Source organism: Podarcis pityusensis (assembly GCF_964106645.2).
Source record: "Podarcis pityusensis genome assembly, chromosome: 2".
NCBI classification, from domain to species: Eukaryota; Metazoa; Chordata; class Lepidosauria; order Squamata; family Lacertidae; genus Podarcis; species Podarcis pityusensis.
In genome coordinates, this window is record NC_138029.1 from 68,406,828 (window position 1) to 68,426,875 (window position 20,048).

The following is a 20,048-nucleotide window of genomic DNA, read 5'->3' on the forward strand; positions in this document are numbered from 1 at the left end:
ACACTATCCTAATGAATGAGTTTCAGACAATCCATATGTTCTTATACTTTATGTGGTGTGTTGACTTAGGGAAAGTGTGGAATTACGTTTCTAGTAGTATAGCACACAGCTTTTATTTTTAAATTTGAAGATGGCATATTAGAAGTCCATAGAATGCAGAAAGTGACAAATTCAGTGAACACAAGGAGTAAAAGGGGTTCCTAATTAATTTCAGCAAAGGCTAATTTATGAAATACTCACAATTTACAGCATGGACCTTATGAAAGAGTGATTCTTTTCTGCCTTGTAATTCATTTGACTTTGAATCTTCTCTGTAAGGAACACAGAAAACGGAGCATTAAAAGGAAAGGAAGCAAACAAATCTGCAAGTACAGTTTTTTCATGCAATTACAGTAAACATTTTTCAAAGCCGCAACACTGCTAACTAAAACATTTTTTGATACAATAAACATATCATTTATTAAGTGTCTTCATTTCTCATGAAGAAATTTGAAAGAGCTAGTTGGTTTCCATAACCATGGTGCCATCCAGTGGCAACTAGTGGTAGCATTTTTAAATACCATCTCTCATTCAGTGCTATTAATGCAGTTTAAAAAAAACACATGTAAGACAATTATAGACAAACATGGAACTTTAAATCAGTGGGCTCCTTCAAAGGACCAGCCTGTAAATTTCCTGATAACTAACCTATTGCTAATGCATCTACACTCGTAGACATACCTAGTAGCTGGCTGTGAGTAAGAGTCTCCCTCTCTTTCCTACGTATCTAAGCATAGGAATAGTTATAATCTACTTGGTTTGCAGGAATCCTAAAGGATGACTATGACTGCAAACAGAGCAGCTTTTAGGCTGGCTCTTAATCAGAGCTAAGTTTCAGAAAGTTATAATGGTCAACTTGTGAAAGATGGAAATTTAGGAGGTGGTCTACAGTCCCATGCTGCATTCCAAAACAAAGAAATGGGTGGAGAAAGGCTCTGGGATTTTTCCAAAGAATCCTGAGGGCAACAGGAGAACAAAGTCCATCCTAATGCTTTTCTTTCCTAAATTGTACTTTTTTTCCAGCTACGGAAGTGTCATAGTTCCTTTCTCTCAGAACCAATATAAGAACAAAACAGTTAAAGCCAACTAGATTATACTCAGAGTAGACCTACTGAAATTAATGGGTGTCTGTGTTTTTCAGTGGGTCTACTCTGAGTATGGCTAGCATTGGCTACAAACCAACCTGACTTATGTTGCATATTGTTGTTTATTGGATAGATCCTATTTGTTTTGTATTTTGTGCAAAGAGGAAAATGGTTTATTCTTAAATATATTTTAAAAGGATAATCTTAACATAGGTAAAGGTAAAGGTAAAGGGACCCCTGACCATTAGGTGCAGTTGTGGCTGACTCTGGGGTTGCGGCACTCCTCTCGCTTTACTGGCCGAGGGAGCCGGTGTACAGCTTCCGGGTCATGTGGCCAGCATGACTAAGCCGCTTCTGGAGAACCAGAGCAGCGCTCGGAAATGCTGTTTACCTTCCCGCCGGAGTGGTATCTATTTATCTTCTTGCACTTTGACATGCTTTTGAACTGCTAGGTTGGCAGGAGCAGGGACCAAGCAACAGGAGCTCACCCTGTCGCGGGGATTCAAACCGCCAACCTTCTGATCGGCAAGCCCTAGGCTCTGTGGTTTAACCCACAGCGCCACCCGTGTCCCTAATCTTAACATACAATACTGTAAAACTTTAAAACCGTAGTGAAGAAAAAGAAAGATCCTTCACATTAGATCTTCATTTCCCTGTGGCATTTCTTCCATTGTGGCCATGCAAGGCTTCTATGGAGGGATGACCACAAGTATCGGGGTGCATGCATACAAGTGACCCATAGAGAGTCATTAAATTATAGCCTGGCTAAAGGCCTCTGATCTAGAGTCCTGGTATAACACTGTTGTTATTTTAAGTGTGTGAGAAAATAAAGCACAAACATTTTAAAGTCTTCCATGTAAACTGCCATGTGGCCTTTTAATTAATTATAGGCCTTTTTGCACAGCCACATCAATCATATTCCCAGGACAGTTTGCGAGAAACTTTTAAAAACATACAAAATGAAAGGCCACAAAAGAACAAAAATAGTATAAGGCAGCTAGCAACAGTATAAGGCAGTTAACAATAAGGATGCCCTCCACTGAAAATCTGAATATATTGGCAGTTACTTATGAAGGGCAGGCAAGTACTACGGCTGGACCTAAAATTGTGAAGGACTTTAAAAGGTCAAAAACTTTGAATTGGGCCTAGAAACAGATGAGGAGTGAGTGCAGTTGGCATAGTATGTTCACAATGACCAGACTCCAGCTGTAAACCTGGAAGTAAATGCTTTGGTTTTCGAACATGCCTCAGAAGTCAAACATGCCAGGCGGCTTCTGCTGAGTGCAAGATCATGAGGCCTAGCTGTCAGCTATTGAGTTTTCGGTTTTCAAACGTTTCAGAACTCGAACGGTCTTCTGGGAAGGATTACGTTCAAAAACCGAGGTACCAGTGTACCTCTATCCAAAAGCAACCTCAAATAAGCTCATGAAAACAGAGGAAGATCTCTTATGCTGAGTTCATCTCACTTGGTATTGTTTACAAGGATGGGAGCAGCTCTCCAGCATTTCAGGCAAAAGATGCCAGAGTTTGAACCTGGGATCTTTTCCATGCATAGTCTATGCTCTGCCTCGGAGCTATGGTGCTTGCCACAGAACTACAGGGTAAAGGCTGCTTCTGAACTTGGGTGAAGATAAATCTCTTCCACAGACACCAGCCTTTCATTCTGCTTCTACACAGCAGTAGCAAGTGCTCATTGGCCAACTCACTGGCCATCCCCATATCACCTAACCAAATTGTAGTTTAGGAGAGTCCAGAATCCACCTGTACTGTCTTGCTGATCACTCACACCGCTGGATATCTCCTAATGACACACTGTCGGGAGAGCTGCGTCACCCACATGCTCAATTACTTGAGATGGAGTTCCATAAAATTGGGCCCACAGTACTGAATGCATGGTTTTTGTTGGGGGACCACAAACAGGGACTCCCCACAAGCTTAAAGGACCCGGTTAGAATAGATTGGACTCTAATTAGGATTACAATCAAAACAGAACCACTGTGAAACAAGAGGTAGGCAGCAACTTGCTTTGGGGCAACACCGAAGTTTGCAGAAGTATAACAACTATTTTTAAAAACCAACAACCACACACCACAACCCAACGCAATAAAGATTGAGCATGCTCAGTAGCCATGTGTCATGAACTGGCAGGATAATGGGGAAGAAGAAGATGAGGAGGAGGATCTCAGACAGGGGTGTAGCTGGGACTGGGACACACCGGGACAAGCAGGGGATGGGTAAGGAAGTACTCACAGGGTGACAGAGGATAGCAAGGGGGTGGGAGTCAATGCACAGGAACCAGAGCAGCAGGACCCATCAGCAGAACCAGAAAGGCCCCTGTCTCCACAAAGATGGCGGGCTCTGAGGTGTAGGGAGCAGGCTCTGAGGTGAAGCTGGCCAGGTGAGGCTCGTTAGCTCTAGGAGGTGGTGTGGGAATTGTCGTTTGGAGTAGGCCTGGAACAGGTGAAGGTCACATGCCTAATCATGCCCAGATGCTGCAGTCAGCATGCCAAAGTACAAAGGGGAAGCAGAGCTGAGGTGCTATGTCTGCTGAACTGCCCATGTTGATGGAAACTACAACTAATAATAATAATAATAATAATAATAATAATAATAATAATAAATAATATGCCACCTATCTGACTGGGTTGCTCCAGCTACTCTGGGAAACTCCCAACAAAATATTAAAAACAGAATAAAACATCAGCCATTAAAAACTTCTCAGGGCTGCCTTCAGATGTCTTCTAAAAGTCTTCTGTGTGGTAGGCTGTGCTTTCTTATTTTGCCTTACTTATCAACACCCACTTCCTCGCAGGCAGGGTCTCTGAGAAAATAATTTCCATCTAAAAACAAACAGAAGCTGGAAGAGTTTATGGAGGAACCCATCTTTCAAGGACATTTCCTTTCCAAACTGCACAATACGAGCTCAGAGCAGGGGAAATAAATACAAACTTAATCCCTCTGCATTCCAGCCAAGACCTTCTGTTTTCTTTTCTCAGCTTTGAAGGCAATGCTGAGGAACACTAGGAAGAGGTCTCAAAAAAAGAGAAAACATTGCGCTCCAATCTACAAAGGAAGTTATGTCCTTCGTATTTCGCTTCCTTTAAATATCAGGCATTGCCTGAAAGTATCCTTGTCCCCCTCCCTGCCTCCCCTTTACACTGTTTTCCATATCTGCCCTGCAAATATCTGTGGTATTTAGCACTTGTAGTTTCAGCTGGAGAAGACTGTTGGAAGATTCAGGACAGGAAAAAGTAAAGGACCTCACATAGAATTTGCTCTCCCAAGTTGGATTGACAGCCACCAACTTAAATGCCTTTAAGAGTGAATTACACAAACTCATGGCGGACAAGGCTATCAATAATTGCTGTGCTCTATCTCCACTATTGGGACGTGGGTGGCGCTGTGGGTTAAACCACTGTGCCGCTTGGGCTCGCCAATTGAAATGTTGGCGGTTCGAATTCCCACGACGGGGTGAGCTCCCATTGTTCCGTTCCAGCTCTTGCTAACCTAGCAGTTCAAAAGCACACAGTGCAAGTAGATAAATAGGTACCACTTCGGTGGGAAGGTAAACGGCGTTTCTGTGTGCTGCTCTGGATTCGCCAGAAGCAGCTTAGTCATGCTGGCCACATGATGCGGAAAAAAACTTTTTATCTCCACTATCAGAGGCAAAGTGCCTTTGAATAGTTGCTGGGAATCAGATGTTGGGAGAATGCAGTTGCACTCAAGTCTTTCTTGCAGGTTTCCCATAGGCATCTGATTGGCCCCTGTGAGAACAGGATGCTGGACTAGATGGACCATTGGCCTGATCCAGCAGGCTATTCTTATGTACTTAACTCCCTAAGTTTAAAAATTAAGACCTGGGTGTTTCTCAGCAAGGCACACTGTAGGCACCGCAGAATGACTAATAACTGACAATTGACAAGAGTCAAAGCTATAATCCACTGCCCTGAGTCAGTGGCTCAAAGAAATATCTATCTAGGTGTTTTTTGGTCCAATTTCTTTAAAGGTGTTCAGATGAACCCCCCCACCGCATTTACTGAGCGAGGGAGTGGAATCCTGCCCAACAGCTCCTTTGCTACCAATGTGCCCACCAGCTACATCCCATGGCCATGCGAAAGGGCCTTTTCCATGTACTGATTTATGTATATAGATCTCCTCCACATGAGGAGGAAACCTGATTTCAATATCTGGGGGAAGGGAGATCACCTCATGGAGTCACATGCTAATGTCACAATTTAGACATGCTAACAAATCGGAAATGAGAGCATGGCTTAAGAAAGGAACAGTGGCTCCCTCGTGTATCTCTTGCAAATTTTTGAGAGGAGCTAGAATTTGAAAGGCTGTTGGGAACACTGCCAAGAAACTGGGGGTCACCAGGGGCAGGAAGAGAGTTTAACAACCCACACATATGGTGAGCACAAACCTTTACTATCTCCCATACCAGTGAATGGGCTGTCGTGTTCTCCTAGGCAAAAAGAAAAGGTATTCCTCCACCTCTCGTAGGTTTGCCTTTGAAAAGGCTCCCACAGGAGTGAGGAGCTCCTGCCATGGTGTTAGTAGCCTCCAAGCTAGGGATCCATATTGTGGAAGTCCAGAATAAACATCTAAATGGCCAGCAGATGCATAGTTTTAAATTTAGTTTTCCCAAGATAAATTCCAGATCAGACCAGGATTGGGAAGAGTTCGCTCATCTCTTATCATACCACCACCCAGAGGCTGCGTTTCAATTATTGCATTTTCTTGCTTTAAGACAGATCTTGCAAAGAGGCACTGGATAACCTTTGCTGTGCTTTATCCATTCTTCTGTTCTCACAGCCTGCATGGCTGAATAGTAGTTTTCTCCCAGTTGTGCAATGTATATTGATGGAAGAGTTCCTGAAACTATAAAATGTGGTCATTTCCAGCTTTGTTTTGGCTAGTTATCTATACACAAAGCTCAACATAAATTGCACCCTATCAATTTCCTGATATTTCCCACAACTCCTTGATGCCCTTTATCACAGCATATAGATGGAGCATCTTCTCCCTTTTAGGTCTCGTCTGCCCTCCGGAGGCCAACCTGTTGTCAGTTTTAAGCAGAACGCTGTGATCGATTAACGGCAGCCGCAGTTTGGTCGGCTGCTCTCTGTGCTGCAGATTACAGGTATCAACATATTCTACTGCTAGCCCTGCTCTAGCAGCGAGCCTGAAGCAGCAGATCTAACCAGCAGAGGGAGTGGGGTGTTAGTAGGTTAAGTTGCATCGTTTTTGTGGCTGTATTTTTTTTTACAAGCTCCTTATTAAAAAGACGTTTTGCTTCTGTAAACAAACAAACCCCTGCATAGCTGTAAAATGAAGATAAGGGAAAGCAGACAAGTCCTTAAAATGAAGCAGCTCGGGAGAGGAATAATCTTCCTTAGGTTCCTAGGAACCATATTTCTTAGGTTCACATTTCTGATCAGCTATACAGACACAGCCTTAATTGTAACCACACTTATTCCATTCCATAACATTACATGGGAAGTAACAAGTGTGAGCTGCAACAAAATTGCAGTGCTGCTCCTCAGGTTTCCAGCCTCCTCCCCACTCCATTGCATTACCTAACCCCACTGCACCAATAATCAGTATTTTGTGCCCACTAAGTATGCTCAGACCTCACTCAGATTTATTTTTTATTGCTGGGGGGGTGGGGGCTCTCTTCTGTTGTTTTTTTATACACTGCAGGGATTTTATTTTATGTTTATGCTAGTGGGATGTGGGACGCGGGTGGCGCTGTGGGTTAAAGCCTCAGCGCCTAGGACTTGCCGATCGAAAGGTCAGCGGTTCGAATCCCCGCGGCGGGGTGTGCTCCCGTCGCTCGGTCCCAGCGCCTGCCAACCTAGCAGTTCAAAAGCACCTCCGGGTACAAGTAGATAAATAGGGACCGCTTACTAGCGGGAAGGTAAACGGTGTTCCGTGTGCTGCGCTGGCTCGCCAGATGCAGCTTGTCATGCTGGCCACGTGACCCGGAAGTGTCTCCAGACAGCGCTGGCTCCCGGCCTATAGAGATGAGCGCACAACCCTAGAGTCTGGCAAGACTGGCCAGTACGGGCAGGGGTACCTTTACCTTTACCTTAGTGGGATGTGCCCATTGCTGCCTGGGAATTTTTGGAAACCTAAAAATATGTTTGTTAAATGGATAGCATAATTTGCGAGTTTGGACTTGCGATGCCACAAACCTGAAGTCATGCCAAAGTGATGTTTTGGTCTACCTTGATTCAAAATGGTGCTTGACACCCAAAGGGCAATAAAGTCTGTCAGCTCCACCTTGGGAAGCCTTGTGCCGAGTCTGGTGATAGTATCTTGAGAGGCGGCTGAACTTAAGCCCCAAAATGGGCAGTCAGGATAAAGTCACGTTTTGCTCTACCATCTAGATTCAAAATGGCAGCCAGCATCCAAATGTTGACTAAAGCTGCTGCTCCCATAAGGTGAATACTCATGTCATGTTTGGTGATGATTATCTCAACAGGTGTCCATACCTACATTGAACAAACAGACAAACCACTTTCCAAAATATATAGATGTAACATATGTTAGTGTGTGTTACTGTAGTCTTACAACTCCTACAAACATTAGGGTTTTCCCAAGCCTTATATTGCCTTCCTGTGTATGGATGATGCCATTATTGCTGTAAAAAGGATAGGCACTCATATAATGAGTTTATTATTAGTATATATGATTAAATTATTAGGATTGCAACTTTAGCTTCAGTTCATAACCCATAGAATAAGGATAATATAGCCTTGCCTCACAAGGTTGTGAGGAATTCTAGAATTGTAGAGTTTAAAAGGATCCCAAGTGTAATCTAGTCTAAAATCCTGCAATGTAGGAAACTTTCCTATGGAAGAACAAGACAATCAAAATGTAAAAATCTTCAAAAGTACTTTATTGAGACATTCAGCTATGTCTGTCAGTCTACATCCAAATTCACTACTAAAAAATAAAGTAATGTCACATTTCACATTAGGTACAACAACTCTCGAGAAAAACAAAAAATTGAGCCAAGCCTAGTGTATAAATAAGTGACTAGTTCCTTTTCATATCAAAATTCACATAAAAAATTGCCAGCTCCCATCCCTCCCACATCCCTAGTTCTACCTGAAAGCCATGATGAATGTAAAAATTTAAATACACATACATTTTTGTCAAAGAAGGGGGAAAGGGAAGAAAAAGGTGCAAATCCTATTAACAGCTTTAGGAGTGGCATTTGCGGCGTTTGATCATACAATTGATGTACTCATTCCCAAAGGTGCAAATATTGCCAGGAGATTAATACTGCTTCAATTCATCTGCAAGAAATTATACACTACACAGAACTCAACAGCACTGAGAGGCTTCAATCAGCACCATAAAACTCCTCCCATTTCTCTCTTGCACTCACTGGTGGAGGCCAGACAGAAAGTTCACCGGAGCTTTAATGACTTCACACAGCCCATGCTGTCCAGAAAGTTCATGAACAAAAAAGGTTTTCTAAAACATTGAAGTGTTTAAGACTCCATCATAAAAATTCAAGAGTTGCTATAGATTACATGAATGCAAATGCCCTACCCCGACATGCCCAAAGCACCACACTCGACTTATTTGAGTGCTGCCCTGTCCCAACACAATCCTTGATTTGTTTATTGTTACTTCTGAGATCTACAGGAGTTGTGTCACTGTTCTCGACTGAGCTCCACTCACTGTAGAAAGACAAGGCCAAGGATATGGACTCAAACCTCTATTGCCCTTGAATTTTATTCTCCCTTTTCCATTTAAACAACACTGTCTTTTATTTTAATCTCTCTTCCTCTCTTTCCACTCACACCCCAACATCCTCACATTTGTTCCCCACCTCCCGCCGCCCAACTTTCCCTTCCAACAATACTCAGTTTTGATTTCCAGTTTCTGCCCTTTTGCAACATGGTGGCAGCTTCTAAGGTAGTTTCCAGTGGAACCCACTGGCAGCCCTGTAAACGAAGCAGCTCACAGAAAATCAGCATAGGATATCATAAATACATTTTGGCCAGCATTCTGAGAGTTAAAACTTGTTCGAGACAAATAAAGGGTTTAAGATTCCGTCTGCCAAATCAGGAGCTCCTGGAGTGCTTAATTCTTCCACCAGCGCCCGCCTGTTCAATTCTGGATGCAGCTCCCTAGGTCTCGCGTTGCAACTTCTTCCCGTTCTTCAGCCGGCCTTTCAGCGGCAGTTTCCCCCTGGCCAGACTCACTGGAAGATGCAGTGTCCAGACTGACAGAGTCATCCTTCACATTGACAGAGTCCTGCAGGGAGCCTGATCCTTTGGCAGCTTGTCCATTGTCACTAGGTTTGCCTCCTGCCCTTTCCTGGTGCTCTACACCGGCGGGCTCAGTGGCTTGTTGCTGAACAGTGTTTTGTTCTGCTCCGGGATTTGGTTGTGGCACGGGCTCCAATCCTAGCCCCGGGGGCTGAGTGGGGTTTTTAAGTTGGCAGTGGCACAGGGGGCAGGTTTCTTGCACATAAAGCCATTTCTTAAGGCAGCCCGCATGAAAGAAATGGCCGCAAGGCGTGATGATAGCAGATTTCATGTCCTGAAAGAAAGAAGGCAGAAGGATCACACAGCGCCCAAGCAAACACGCAGAGTCCTGAAGCTACCCTAAAACTCAGCATGGACTGCTAAAAGGTAAACCACAATGACCCAACTGCCCATGTTCAGTTGCCACCCTTTATTCATACACAGAGGAGACTTGCTTTATATCTATGCATTAGTAACACACGAGAACAGCAGAGCACAAAGCATAATATTTCATTCTAGGCAAGTAGGCTAAATTTTAATTACTAAGGATTTGCAGTGCAAGAATTACATAGACACAGCTGGATGAATGCCACAATTCTGTGCAGAAACAGCATGTCCCATCACCCTTTGGCTAGCATGATAAGTCACTCTCCCAACCTTTGAACAGGAAAGGGAGACGAGCAGAGGCGCCAGCTTCTCCAGACAATTGAGGGGGTCTGATGGGATGTTCTGACGTCACATGTGGAGCCTACTGAATATTGGGGGGCCCAGCCCCCTAAAAAATAAGATGGGGGGCATAGTGCCTTGGCCCCCAGGAGCCAGCGCTCTTGGAGATGAGGACAGTGTACTGGGCTTCTGAAGTTCTTTGAAAGCCTTCAAAACGCAGCACAACTGCAAGATTATCTCCACTCCCCTTTTCCAGTTCCAAGCTTGGAAAGGGCCTGCTGCTTTGGCGCTCTATTTCCAAGGTAATGAGGGTTCCTCAAAAGTGCAGCATGATTGCTGGAATGCCCCCAACCTCAGCTCCAAGCTTGGTGCTGGAGAAGGTCCCTCACACTGATTGTCGGGCAGTGCAGCATGAGGTCAGGGAGAGGTTACCATCCCTGGAAAAAGCAGCAAGTTCCTGGCACAATTTCTGGTTGGCTACCAAGACTAGCCAAAATATGCAGATGCCTGCCTGAAGCATTTTTCACTGGCAGTTCCATTGAACCTGGATCCTTATATATGCAGTACATGTCCTCTACTAGTAACCTGTGGCTTGGATTTGATGCTCCTAAATTGTAGCTAGGAAAGTACAAGAAGCTTTGTATTCCAAGAGCCATCAATTCAACCACTTCATTCAGATCCAACATGCACTCTTAGGAAGAAAAGACAGTTTTTGGGGAGTTTAAAGCACAAATGTGGAAGTGTGGCTTCCAGGTTTATTTTAACTTCATTATTAATGCTCACTTAAAAGACTAGATCTAATTTAGATAATTGGCCTTTTAATTTCTGCCCAACTGGTTCTTCAGGGATGCAGTGAACAGGCCTCAGAGATTAAATTGTTCTTGCAAAGTCACTGGGCAGGAGTTTGGAGAAACTAGTTGAGACTGTGTGCGAAGGAACCCAACAGCCTACCTGCATCTCTGGGTGGCTACAGACATCGGCTGCAAAGCAAGTTGTCAGTGCAAGCTTATCAGCATACACATCACTCAATTTATTTCAGGCACAATTGTCAAAGTGAGATCTTTATAAAGCAGTTACATTTGTTTCAAAAGATATGACTTCAAGACGAATTAAAATGTGAAGCTTTTGTTTATTTAAAAAACTATGTTGGATGCATCTTACAAAATTACAGGCATCCTCTGCCTTTGACCACTTTTTTTGTTTTGTTTTTAATTGTGACTGGTGAAGAGACTAGCCCAGCTCAAACATTTAACTGGGCTGGTGCTACAATTTGCACGGTGGAAGTAGTGCATAACAAAATGTGTGATGTGAGTATACTATTTGAAGTCTTGGAAATATAATGACCCTATCTACTACTCATCTGCAGAGGGAAGAATCATACATGTCAGGTCATTGTGCAGACAGGCTGGCAAATAGAATTATAGAACAGGAAGGGACCCCAAGAGTCATCTAGACCAACCACCTGCAATGCAGGAATCATAGTGAAGGGGCAGCCTTGCTCCCACTCCTCCATTGCACAGGTGGAAGTGCTAGCCCTGCAGGTATCTAAACAGGACAATTGTACTGCAATTTTATGTTGTGAACTGCCCTAAGATCGATGGATGAAGGGCGGTTTACAAACAACAATAGTAACAGTAGTAACAGTAGTAATAAATTCCCCAGCTCAATTCATTTATAACCCAATTCAAAGGCAGAAACTCCAGCTCTTCCAACAAAATACCATAAGGAAACAGAACAATATCCACAAAAGTACCATTTCAGAAGAGCTACACACCTGATAGCAGATGGCACAGATATCATTGTGTTGTTCCAACTGGTCTTTGGTAGCAGTGGGCAGTGATTTGATCTTATTCACAGCATCCCTGCGGAGAAGAAAACTCTTCCATCCCAACTGAGCACGAAGCCACACATTGTAATAGGAATGAATGAAGATGATCATTGAGCCCATCACAGTCCATTCTCCAAAGATGGTTTCCGACACACCATAGGCAACGACACAGAGAGCCACTAGGAACTCTAGCAGTCGATAGGTGCCATTCACATAGTAAATGACATCATCCATGTTTTCTACCGGCTCTCTCCTGAACTCCTCAACCATAAACAAGACATAAATGAAGAGTGTTCCAAGCACCTGGAGCAAGAAAAAATGACACTGATTTAAAAAGGGGACTGAGTCACAAAGCTAGAACTTCTCAATATTATGTTTGCACGGGTGAAGAATATAGATACCTAATCTAACAATACACTTGCATAATGATAAATATATAATTGATATATTTAACAAGACAAACTCAAGGCTTAATTTTTTTTATTAAAAAAAGTGTAACACTATATATTAATGATTTATGTATTTTAAGTGGAAGTCTGAATTTCAATGTTAAGAGTTTCAACACAGATACATTACGGCATGATCAGGATAGCTTAAGTTACATGTAATATTGCTAGATACACTCCAGCCATTAAGAAGTTTTAAGGCTCACTGATTTCAGCAGGAGAGATTTGAGCACAAGGTCAACTCTGCTGTTAAAAATCAATGGAAAGTGCTCTGCTTTAGCTGGGTTGTGTCCAACTGTTTGACATAGATGGTTTAAACTTCCTTAGTAATGGGAGTTTTCTAAATTGGTGTATCTGCCATGCCACCCATCACAATCTGTAAATACAAATGCCCTGTACTTGGGCCTGGAACACAGACCAAGCTTGATGGAAAAGACATATTCTTTCAGTCTGTATTCCCAACAGCAACTTGGTCAACACCTTGCATTCTGCTTTCCAGCTCTGGTTTTCTAATCCTTTCCCAGCTTGTTCCACACAAGGCCTTGCTGCCAGGTACGAACTAAAAAATAATTAACAGCATACAGGAGGCCATTATACCTTACCTGGAGGGAGGTGAGAATGCTGCTAGAAATGATGATCAGTAACCAGAAGTCCATGTGGAAAAACTGACAGATCATGTAGGCCATGTAAGCTGGGAAGACCAGCAAGAACAAGCACAGGCTCACAGCGCGAAAATGCTTCCAAAGGCTCCTGTAAAAAGAAACACAATTTTAAAATTAAAAAGGGCCCTGGCTTTAGTCTTCAGTGACTTGCTGAGTAGCATCGTCTCAGTGGGGACCATCACGATCCCTGCGGAAGAAACCCAGCATCCAATGGACACTCAATGGAGCTGAATGTTTGAAAATTAAAGACAAGTAGTAAAAGAAAGCACTTCTTCACGCAATGTGTAGTTGAAATTGTGGAATTTGCTCCAGCAGGAGGCAAGGATGGCCCCCAACATGGACAGCTTTAAAAGAGGATTAAGCAAATTCATTGGGGAGAAGGCTATTGGTGACTACTAGCCACAATGGCTATGTGCTACCTCCATAGTCAGAGGCAATATGGCTCTGAATACTAAGAACTGCAGGTGGGCAGAGTGTCGCTGCACTCATGCCCAGATGGCAGACTTCATAGGGCATCTGGGTAGCCTCTATGAGAGCAGGATGCTGGACTAGAAGGGCCACTGGCCTGATCCAGCAGGCACATATTATGTTCTTATGTAACAACCCGCTTAACTTTTGAACATGATTGTCTTTTCGTTTCAGCAGACGGGGGGAAAGCACTCAGTTAGCTTTATTAAAGTAGCATTATTGAGTGCCATGTTGCTTCTCTCATTCGTGACCTACTTCAGTGGAGGAAGACTGCATGCCCCACCCTCCGAAGGGGTTATCTCTCTGTAACAGTACATAAGCATAAAGCGGACACACAGATATATCGCTATCTCCTGGGGGGAAAGGAACCCACAACTCCAAGCTACAGCAGTGTCTGTGTAGAGAGGACTTCCATACTCCTGTATCTTTAATTCATGAAAATACCAAGGCGCAACATCTGGATCTTAAAATTTAAGGACACCACCCATAGCCATTTCTAGATCTTCTTTCCCCAGCCTAGTTTGTACCTGGCAGAGCTGAGTTACAGCCTGCTGCCAGCAGAGCCAATTTATAGGAGCCAGCTATGCATGCCGCAGCTCTGATATTCCCTTTTCCCTCAGCTAATAAATTTAGCATTTAACATGCTCCAACAACCTGTGCTGGCCACAAGGAACCTCTAAGCAAAACAAACAGACACAGTGGATATAAATAAGCCTTCTTTTATTTACCACGCTTTCAGGCTACACAGACGAGAGGAAGACAAAGCTACAGGGAACGGTGGCAAGGTACAAAAAGCCAGAGCTTCTAACCAGGACATTTTTTTAAAAACCCCTCAAATATTATGCATTAGGTCACAGGTAAGATGCAACACTAAAGCAATTTTAGTCCCAAATTCTTGCTGTTCTAATAAATCAACTTCAGGTTTCTAACCCTTACGCATTTAAGGTTTTCTCTCCCCACTCCTCTGATTTATGGTCCTCAGTTGCTGTGCTCACTTTCTGCTATGTATTCATTCGGTTGCTATTGGTCGACTTGGTTCCATACTCCAAATCCCACCCTTTGCACCTCCTGCCATGCTGCTCCTTTTCAGTGCTAACTCAATATACTATTCAAAACTTCTACATAAGAACATACACACAAAAAATAAATTTAGGCAGACATTTAGCAGAAGAGCTGTTAATCCTCATGACATTATTTTAGTATTTTATAGCTGCATTAAAATACGGTGACTACTAAGACTGAGAACTACTCCCATACATTATAAATAGCACCAGAGAGAGCAGAGAGGACTGAACAGGGAGTACCTGTATCCCACTTCTTTTCAGCTGCTAAGGATCTAAGCCTTCCTTCCAGACACACAGGGCTGGTTCAAATGAAACAGAGACTAAGATTTCAATGAGCCTTGGGATCAGCTGTTCCCTTCTCCCTTGCATTGTGCAGTGGTTTGCTCCTGTATTCCCAAGTTTGAGGCAAACCTCTGCTTGCTGTTTTGCCCACACTGACAAACTATGGTTTGTGCATGCTCTGCCAACCAGGATCGTAAGCCCCATAGTTGATCAGTTCAAAGGAAATGGCAAGCAGGAGTTTGCCTCAACCAGCAAAGCAATCATCATGCATGAAGGAAGGAAGGAGTAAGTGAGCCTGATGACCCTTGAATGCTCATTCTCATATTTTGAAGCCAAAGTTTGGTGCCTAAACTAACAAGCCCATAATCCAAAATCCCACATATATTTACTTGGCAAAGCAAGAATCAATAGACACCACTAGAAAATGCACGGCTTACTTGTCTCTTGAAGCTCCCAGAGCTAAGACAATGGGATCTGCTATCTCAAGCATGGACTGCAGGATGGAAGCAACCACAATGAAGAGAATAATACTGAGCAGGAAGGCCCGGTGAACAACTTGCAGTTCAATCAAGCCAGTCTGCACAGCCAGAATCAAAAGTGTGACTCCTTCCGTCATCCCTCTTCATCACATAAAAGGAAAAAAAGGGGGGAGGGAAACAAGAATAACATTTGTAGTATTAATGAACTTGGCTCAATTTTAGAATTGTACAACGTAACATAGAACTATGCTGTGGGTTTTTGTTGCCTTTTTCATCTGATCCTTTTTTGAGACATTGGCTGTCAGCTGCAAATCCCCAATACAGTGCATTGGTCTTGGAATTTAAATCTCTGTTCACTTGACAGACTTAGGCAAGTCACCATCCATAAAATGGCTGGTGTGAGGTATGTGTGTGGTGGCCCATGGTAGAGCCTTCTCTGTGATGGCCCCCAAACTGTAGAACTCCCTATCAGGAGAGGTGTGTCAGGCACCGTCTTCTGTACAGCTTTAGGCAGTCACTTTTCTTTTGGCCTTTGATAGCTAAACTATTTAGTTGATATGTATAATATTATTCATTTATCTAATTTATGAATCGCTTCCCATAAAACATCCTGAAATGATTTAACAATAAACTGGGAGGAGTGGCTAACACCCCAGAGGACAGGATCACACTTCAAAACGACCTTGACAGATTAGAGAACTGGGCCAAAACAAACAAGATGAATTTTAACAGGGAGAAATGTAAAGTATTGCACTTGGGCAAAAAAAATGAGAGGCACAAATACAAGATGGGTGACACCTGGCTTGAGCGCAGTACATGTGAAAAGGATCTAGGAGTCTTGGTTGACCACAAACTTGACATGAGCCAACAGTGTGACGCGGCAGCTAAAAAAGCCAATGCAATTCTGGGCCTCATCAATAGGAGTATAGCATCTAGATCAAGGGAAGTAATAGTGCCACTGTATTCTGCTCTGGTCAGACCTCACCTGGAGAACTGTGTCCAGTTCTGGGCACCACAGTTCAAGAAGGACACTGACAAACTGGAACGTGTCCAGAGGAGGGCAACCAAAATGGTCAAAGGCCTGGAAACAATGCCTTATGAGGAACGGCTAAGGGAGCTGGGCATGTTTAGCCTGGAGAAGAGGAGGTTAAGGGGTGATATGATAGCCATGTTCAAATATATAAAAGGATGTCACATAGAGGAGGGAGAAAGGTTGTTTTCTGCTGCTCCAGAGAAGCGGACACGGAGCAATGGATCCAAACTACAAGAAAGAAGATTCCACCTAAACATTAGGAAGAACTTCCTGACAGTAAGAGCTGTTCGACAGTGGAATTTGCTGCCAAAGAGTGTGGTGGAGTCTCCTTCTTTGGAGGTCTTTAAGCAGAGGCTTGACAACCATATGTCAGAAGTGCTCTGATGGTGTTTCCTGCTTGGCAGGGGGTTGGACTCGATGGCCCTTGTGGTCTCTTCCAACTCTATGATTCTATGATTCTATAAGAATTTCAACAATAAAAATGCATATAAATACAATTGCATGTCCGATAGGGTTACAGAGAACGCTCTTGTATTTGGGGACAGGGTTGTTTTTAATCTTTCTTGGTGCCTTGTATTTTTCTTCTAGATGTGACCTACCCTGAGACCTTACAGTGAAGGGCAGCTGACAAATTTAATCACTAGCAATTAATATAAATTAATAATGATCACATGGACCCTACATTACAGAGCTGTGAGACTTAATACAACTGCACATATCCTGTAAAATACAATATAGGTACCAGAGAATGTTTTTCGACATCTTGTCTTCACCTGAAATGATCCTGGATCACTTCTGATCTCTTTGATCCTTGGCTCATTTTTGAGTACAATATATATGCTTATGTAACAATGTAAGATTTCAGCATTCTAGAAATTTTGTACCACTAATGTTTATCAATTCCTATTTTTATGCCAAGCCATTGTTGGGAGAAAGGAAGCTATTTTCAGCTGTCTCTCCTTGTAATTTAAACAGGCTTTCAGGATGAAACAAAATTACTTTGGTTGGCACACAGAAGAGAAAGGAAGGAAACTGTGGTATGAAGGGAGGGAGGAGAACACAGGTTATTACGTATCACAAAATGATATCACAATGTGCCTGGTGCTTTTGGGAGCTAAGGAACACCAGATGCAACTCTGAGAAGCCTACAATCTAAAACCGGGGACGTGAGAGCCAAGGGCAACTGACTAGGGCTACTCATCAAGATGGCGAGCAAATGCAGGTGTACATTCATTAAAACATTACAAGGGAACTGCAGGCTGAAGTAAGAAGAATTGTTGAAGGAGGGATGGGGAACCTGTGGCCCTCCAGATGTTGCTGGAGTGCAATTTACACCAGCTCTGGCCAATGGTTGTTAGTTGAAGTTGACGTGCCACAAGTCCTACACCCCTGTGTTAAAACAAAGCTCTGGGGGAGGAGCTTGAAGAGGATTTTTTTCCCCTTTCAGATTGGGGTGTTCTGGCAGGGAGCAAAAAATATAAAAGGCAAAAGTGAGGCAAACTGATAATGCAATAAAAGCTTAGGAGAAAAATTACCATCAGATGTGCAAAATAACTTTTAAAGCTCTCTGCTTTGCTTACTGGGCTCTGGGAAGTGCCTGCGTGAGCTATGGAGGCTCTTGCAAGATCTCCAATGGTCCCCTGTTCTTCTGCCCCCCCCCCAATTCAGCCAAGCATATAAAGCTGCGATCGTGTACGTAAAACTTGAGCAAGTTGCAATCTTCTCGGAATGCACTGCAAAAGAGCTACACAGCATGTCTCTTAGGGAGAAAGGTACAAGATAGCCTATATTTCAGTGTCAAATCCAATAACAGTAGGACCTGAGCAATATAGTAAGCTATTTTTGTGGCGATTTAGAAAGATTATACTATGCTGTGCTCAGCCTAACTAAACACAGCCTAAGTTGTCAAAGGTTTAAGCATCCTCTGCTGTGCACTTACCTGTTCATAGCTGGGTCGTTCATGAATGCTCGGTAGCCTTGCAGGTAAAACTTGCAGAGGGTTAGGACTCCAAGTGCCACGAAGGAGACTGTAAACACCAAACCCAGGAGGGAATAGGGAGTGCTGCAGCATTCTGCAATACTAGGAAGGAGAAAATACAGCTGAATTAGATCTTTGTGCATAGATACTCAGAAGAGGTTTGATGCGGCTAAAACAGACACAAGGAGAACAACAGAGTAAGAATAGGAGGGTAATGGAGACAGGGGTAAGCAGGGGAATATCCGTATGAATCAGTCTATTGCCATATTCTATAAATACTAATGCTGAAGCTACACATCTAGCATAGCAGTGAAATCCTAAAGCATTTCTACTCAGAATGGGTACACACATATCACGAAGCAATATTCAACTATTGGAGATATTACTGGAGATGTGTATTACAAGATAGTACCATTGAGGCAGGGGGTCCAGTCCGCTTATATTTTGATAATAAGTCGTTCATTGATGAATAGAAATTAATACTTTTAGTTTGCTCATTGATGTTTCAATCCAAAAGAGTCCAGTTAGATGCAAGGTTATACCAATGCATTTATACATCAATTCCCATTTAGCCAAATATTAGACACAAGAAACCAATTGTGGTGGGGCACCAACATTGAAGGGTTTCCATTAGTAGTTTCCATTCCAACATACAAGGTTTCCAATAGTAGTTGACAAGGTATTTTCTCTACACGATTTCCAGTGTCAGTCTGCATGAGCCCAAAGATGTCTGCACAATACAAGTCTAATATGACTGTAAAATTATAAATTAAGCTGCCGCATGAGGGTTTGGGTCCATTCTGATGTGTTACTCTGTAATCCCATTAAACGGTTTATAGTTATTTATGGTTATTAATGAAACCAAACTTCTTCTTCTTCCTGGAACATGCAGGACTGCAAAAGGCCCTGAGAGACAAAGGCTACAATGACTCCACAAAGCACATTGCAACAGAACCTTTCCTTGGGGTAGAGTGCCAACCACTTTTGATCATTTTGGCTGCTAAACCCTCCAAAGAAGCCTTCTCTTAGATTTCCTCCTGAAAACCATTTACCGAGGGGGGCAAGGAAGGTTAGCAGAAACAAGAACTCCCAATTTCTGTAATTCTTCCTTTAAAAAATAAGGTGGGGAGGATTGCAGGCATATGCATGTATGTGCAAACGCTATGTGGTGCAGGTTTCGTTGCTTGTGAGGTGAGCCCTGTCACATGTGTAGAAACTTCTATGATGGTGTATATGCCAACAGGTGCATACAGCTTTTGCCACCCTGGTGCCCTCCATATGTTTTAGAGTATAATGTTCTAGCCAGCCATGCTCCTTTACACAGCACAGATTAGCAACAGTCCGCTACAGATTTTTTTTGTTAATTACCTGGTTAGAAAGAGAAAGAGTAGCCTCTCCCTAGAGGCAGGTTGATCCCGTGTGCTGAAGTAGGAGTAAATCTGAAGAGCAAACAGTACCAGCCAGAAGACCATGAAGAGGACAGGGACCACCAGCTGGTTCCACAGGGACATCCCAAGGGCCAGGAGGCCATACACTTCAACCACCTGGACAAGTTAAAAGAAGAGAAGATTTTTAATGATTTCCGTTGCCTCCCCAAAATCTAAATATCAGAAGGAGAAAATGGGGATCACTGGATGTAAATAATGAGTGACGGCACAGTTATTCACATTTACTGTCACAACCAAACAGACACTCTGCCAACTATTTTTGCTACATTCCTGTTGACAAATCACAGGTGTCAAATCTGA

General features: G+C 43.1%; 1 protein-coding gene across 3 annotated transcripts in view; it reads right to left on the reverse strand.

Annotated features, from left to right (window-relative positions):
- Positions 1–8,007: 8,007 nt before the first annotated feature.
- Positions 8,008–20,048, reverse strand: part of RNF145 (ring finger protein 145) — a 60,859-nt gene continuing 48,818 nt past the window's right edge. For all 3 annotated transcript variants that reach the window (XM_080988249.1, XM_080988248.1, XM_080988250.1), the window contains exons 6-11: positions 19,669–19,844; positions 18,262–18,402; positions 15,248–15,430; positions 12,937–13,084; positions 11,835–12,191; positions 8,008–9,689 (exon numbers count right to left, since the gene is read on the reverse strand). In XM_080988249.1, the coding sequence (XP_080844375.1) occupies positions 9,255–9,689; positions 11,835–12,191; positions 12,937–13,084; positions 15,248–15,430; positions 18,262–18,402; positions 19,669–19,844 (1,440 nt within the window). In that variant the 3' untranslated portion in view covers positions 8,008–9,254. The remainder of the gene's footprint in view (positions 9,690–11,834; positions 12,192–12,936; positions 13,085–15,247; positions 15,431–18,261; positions 18,403–19,668; positions 19,845–20,048) is intronic.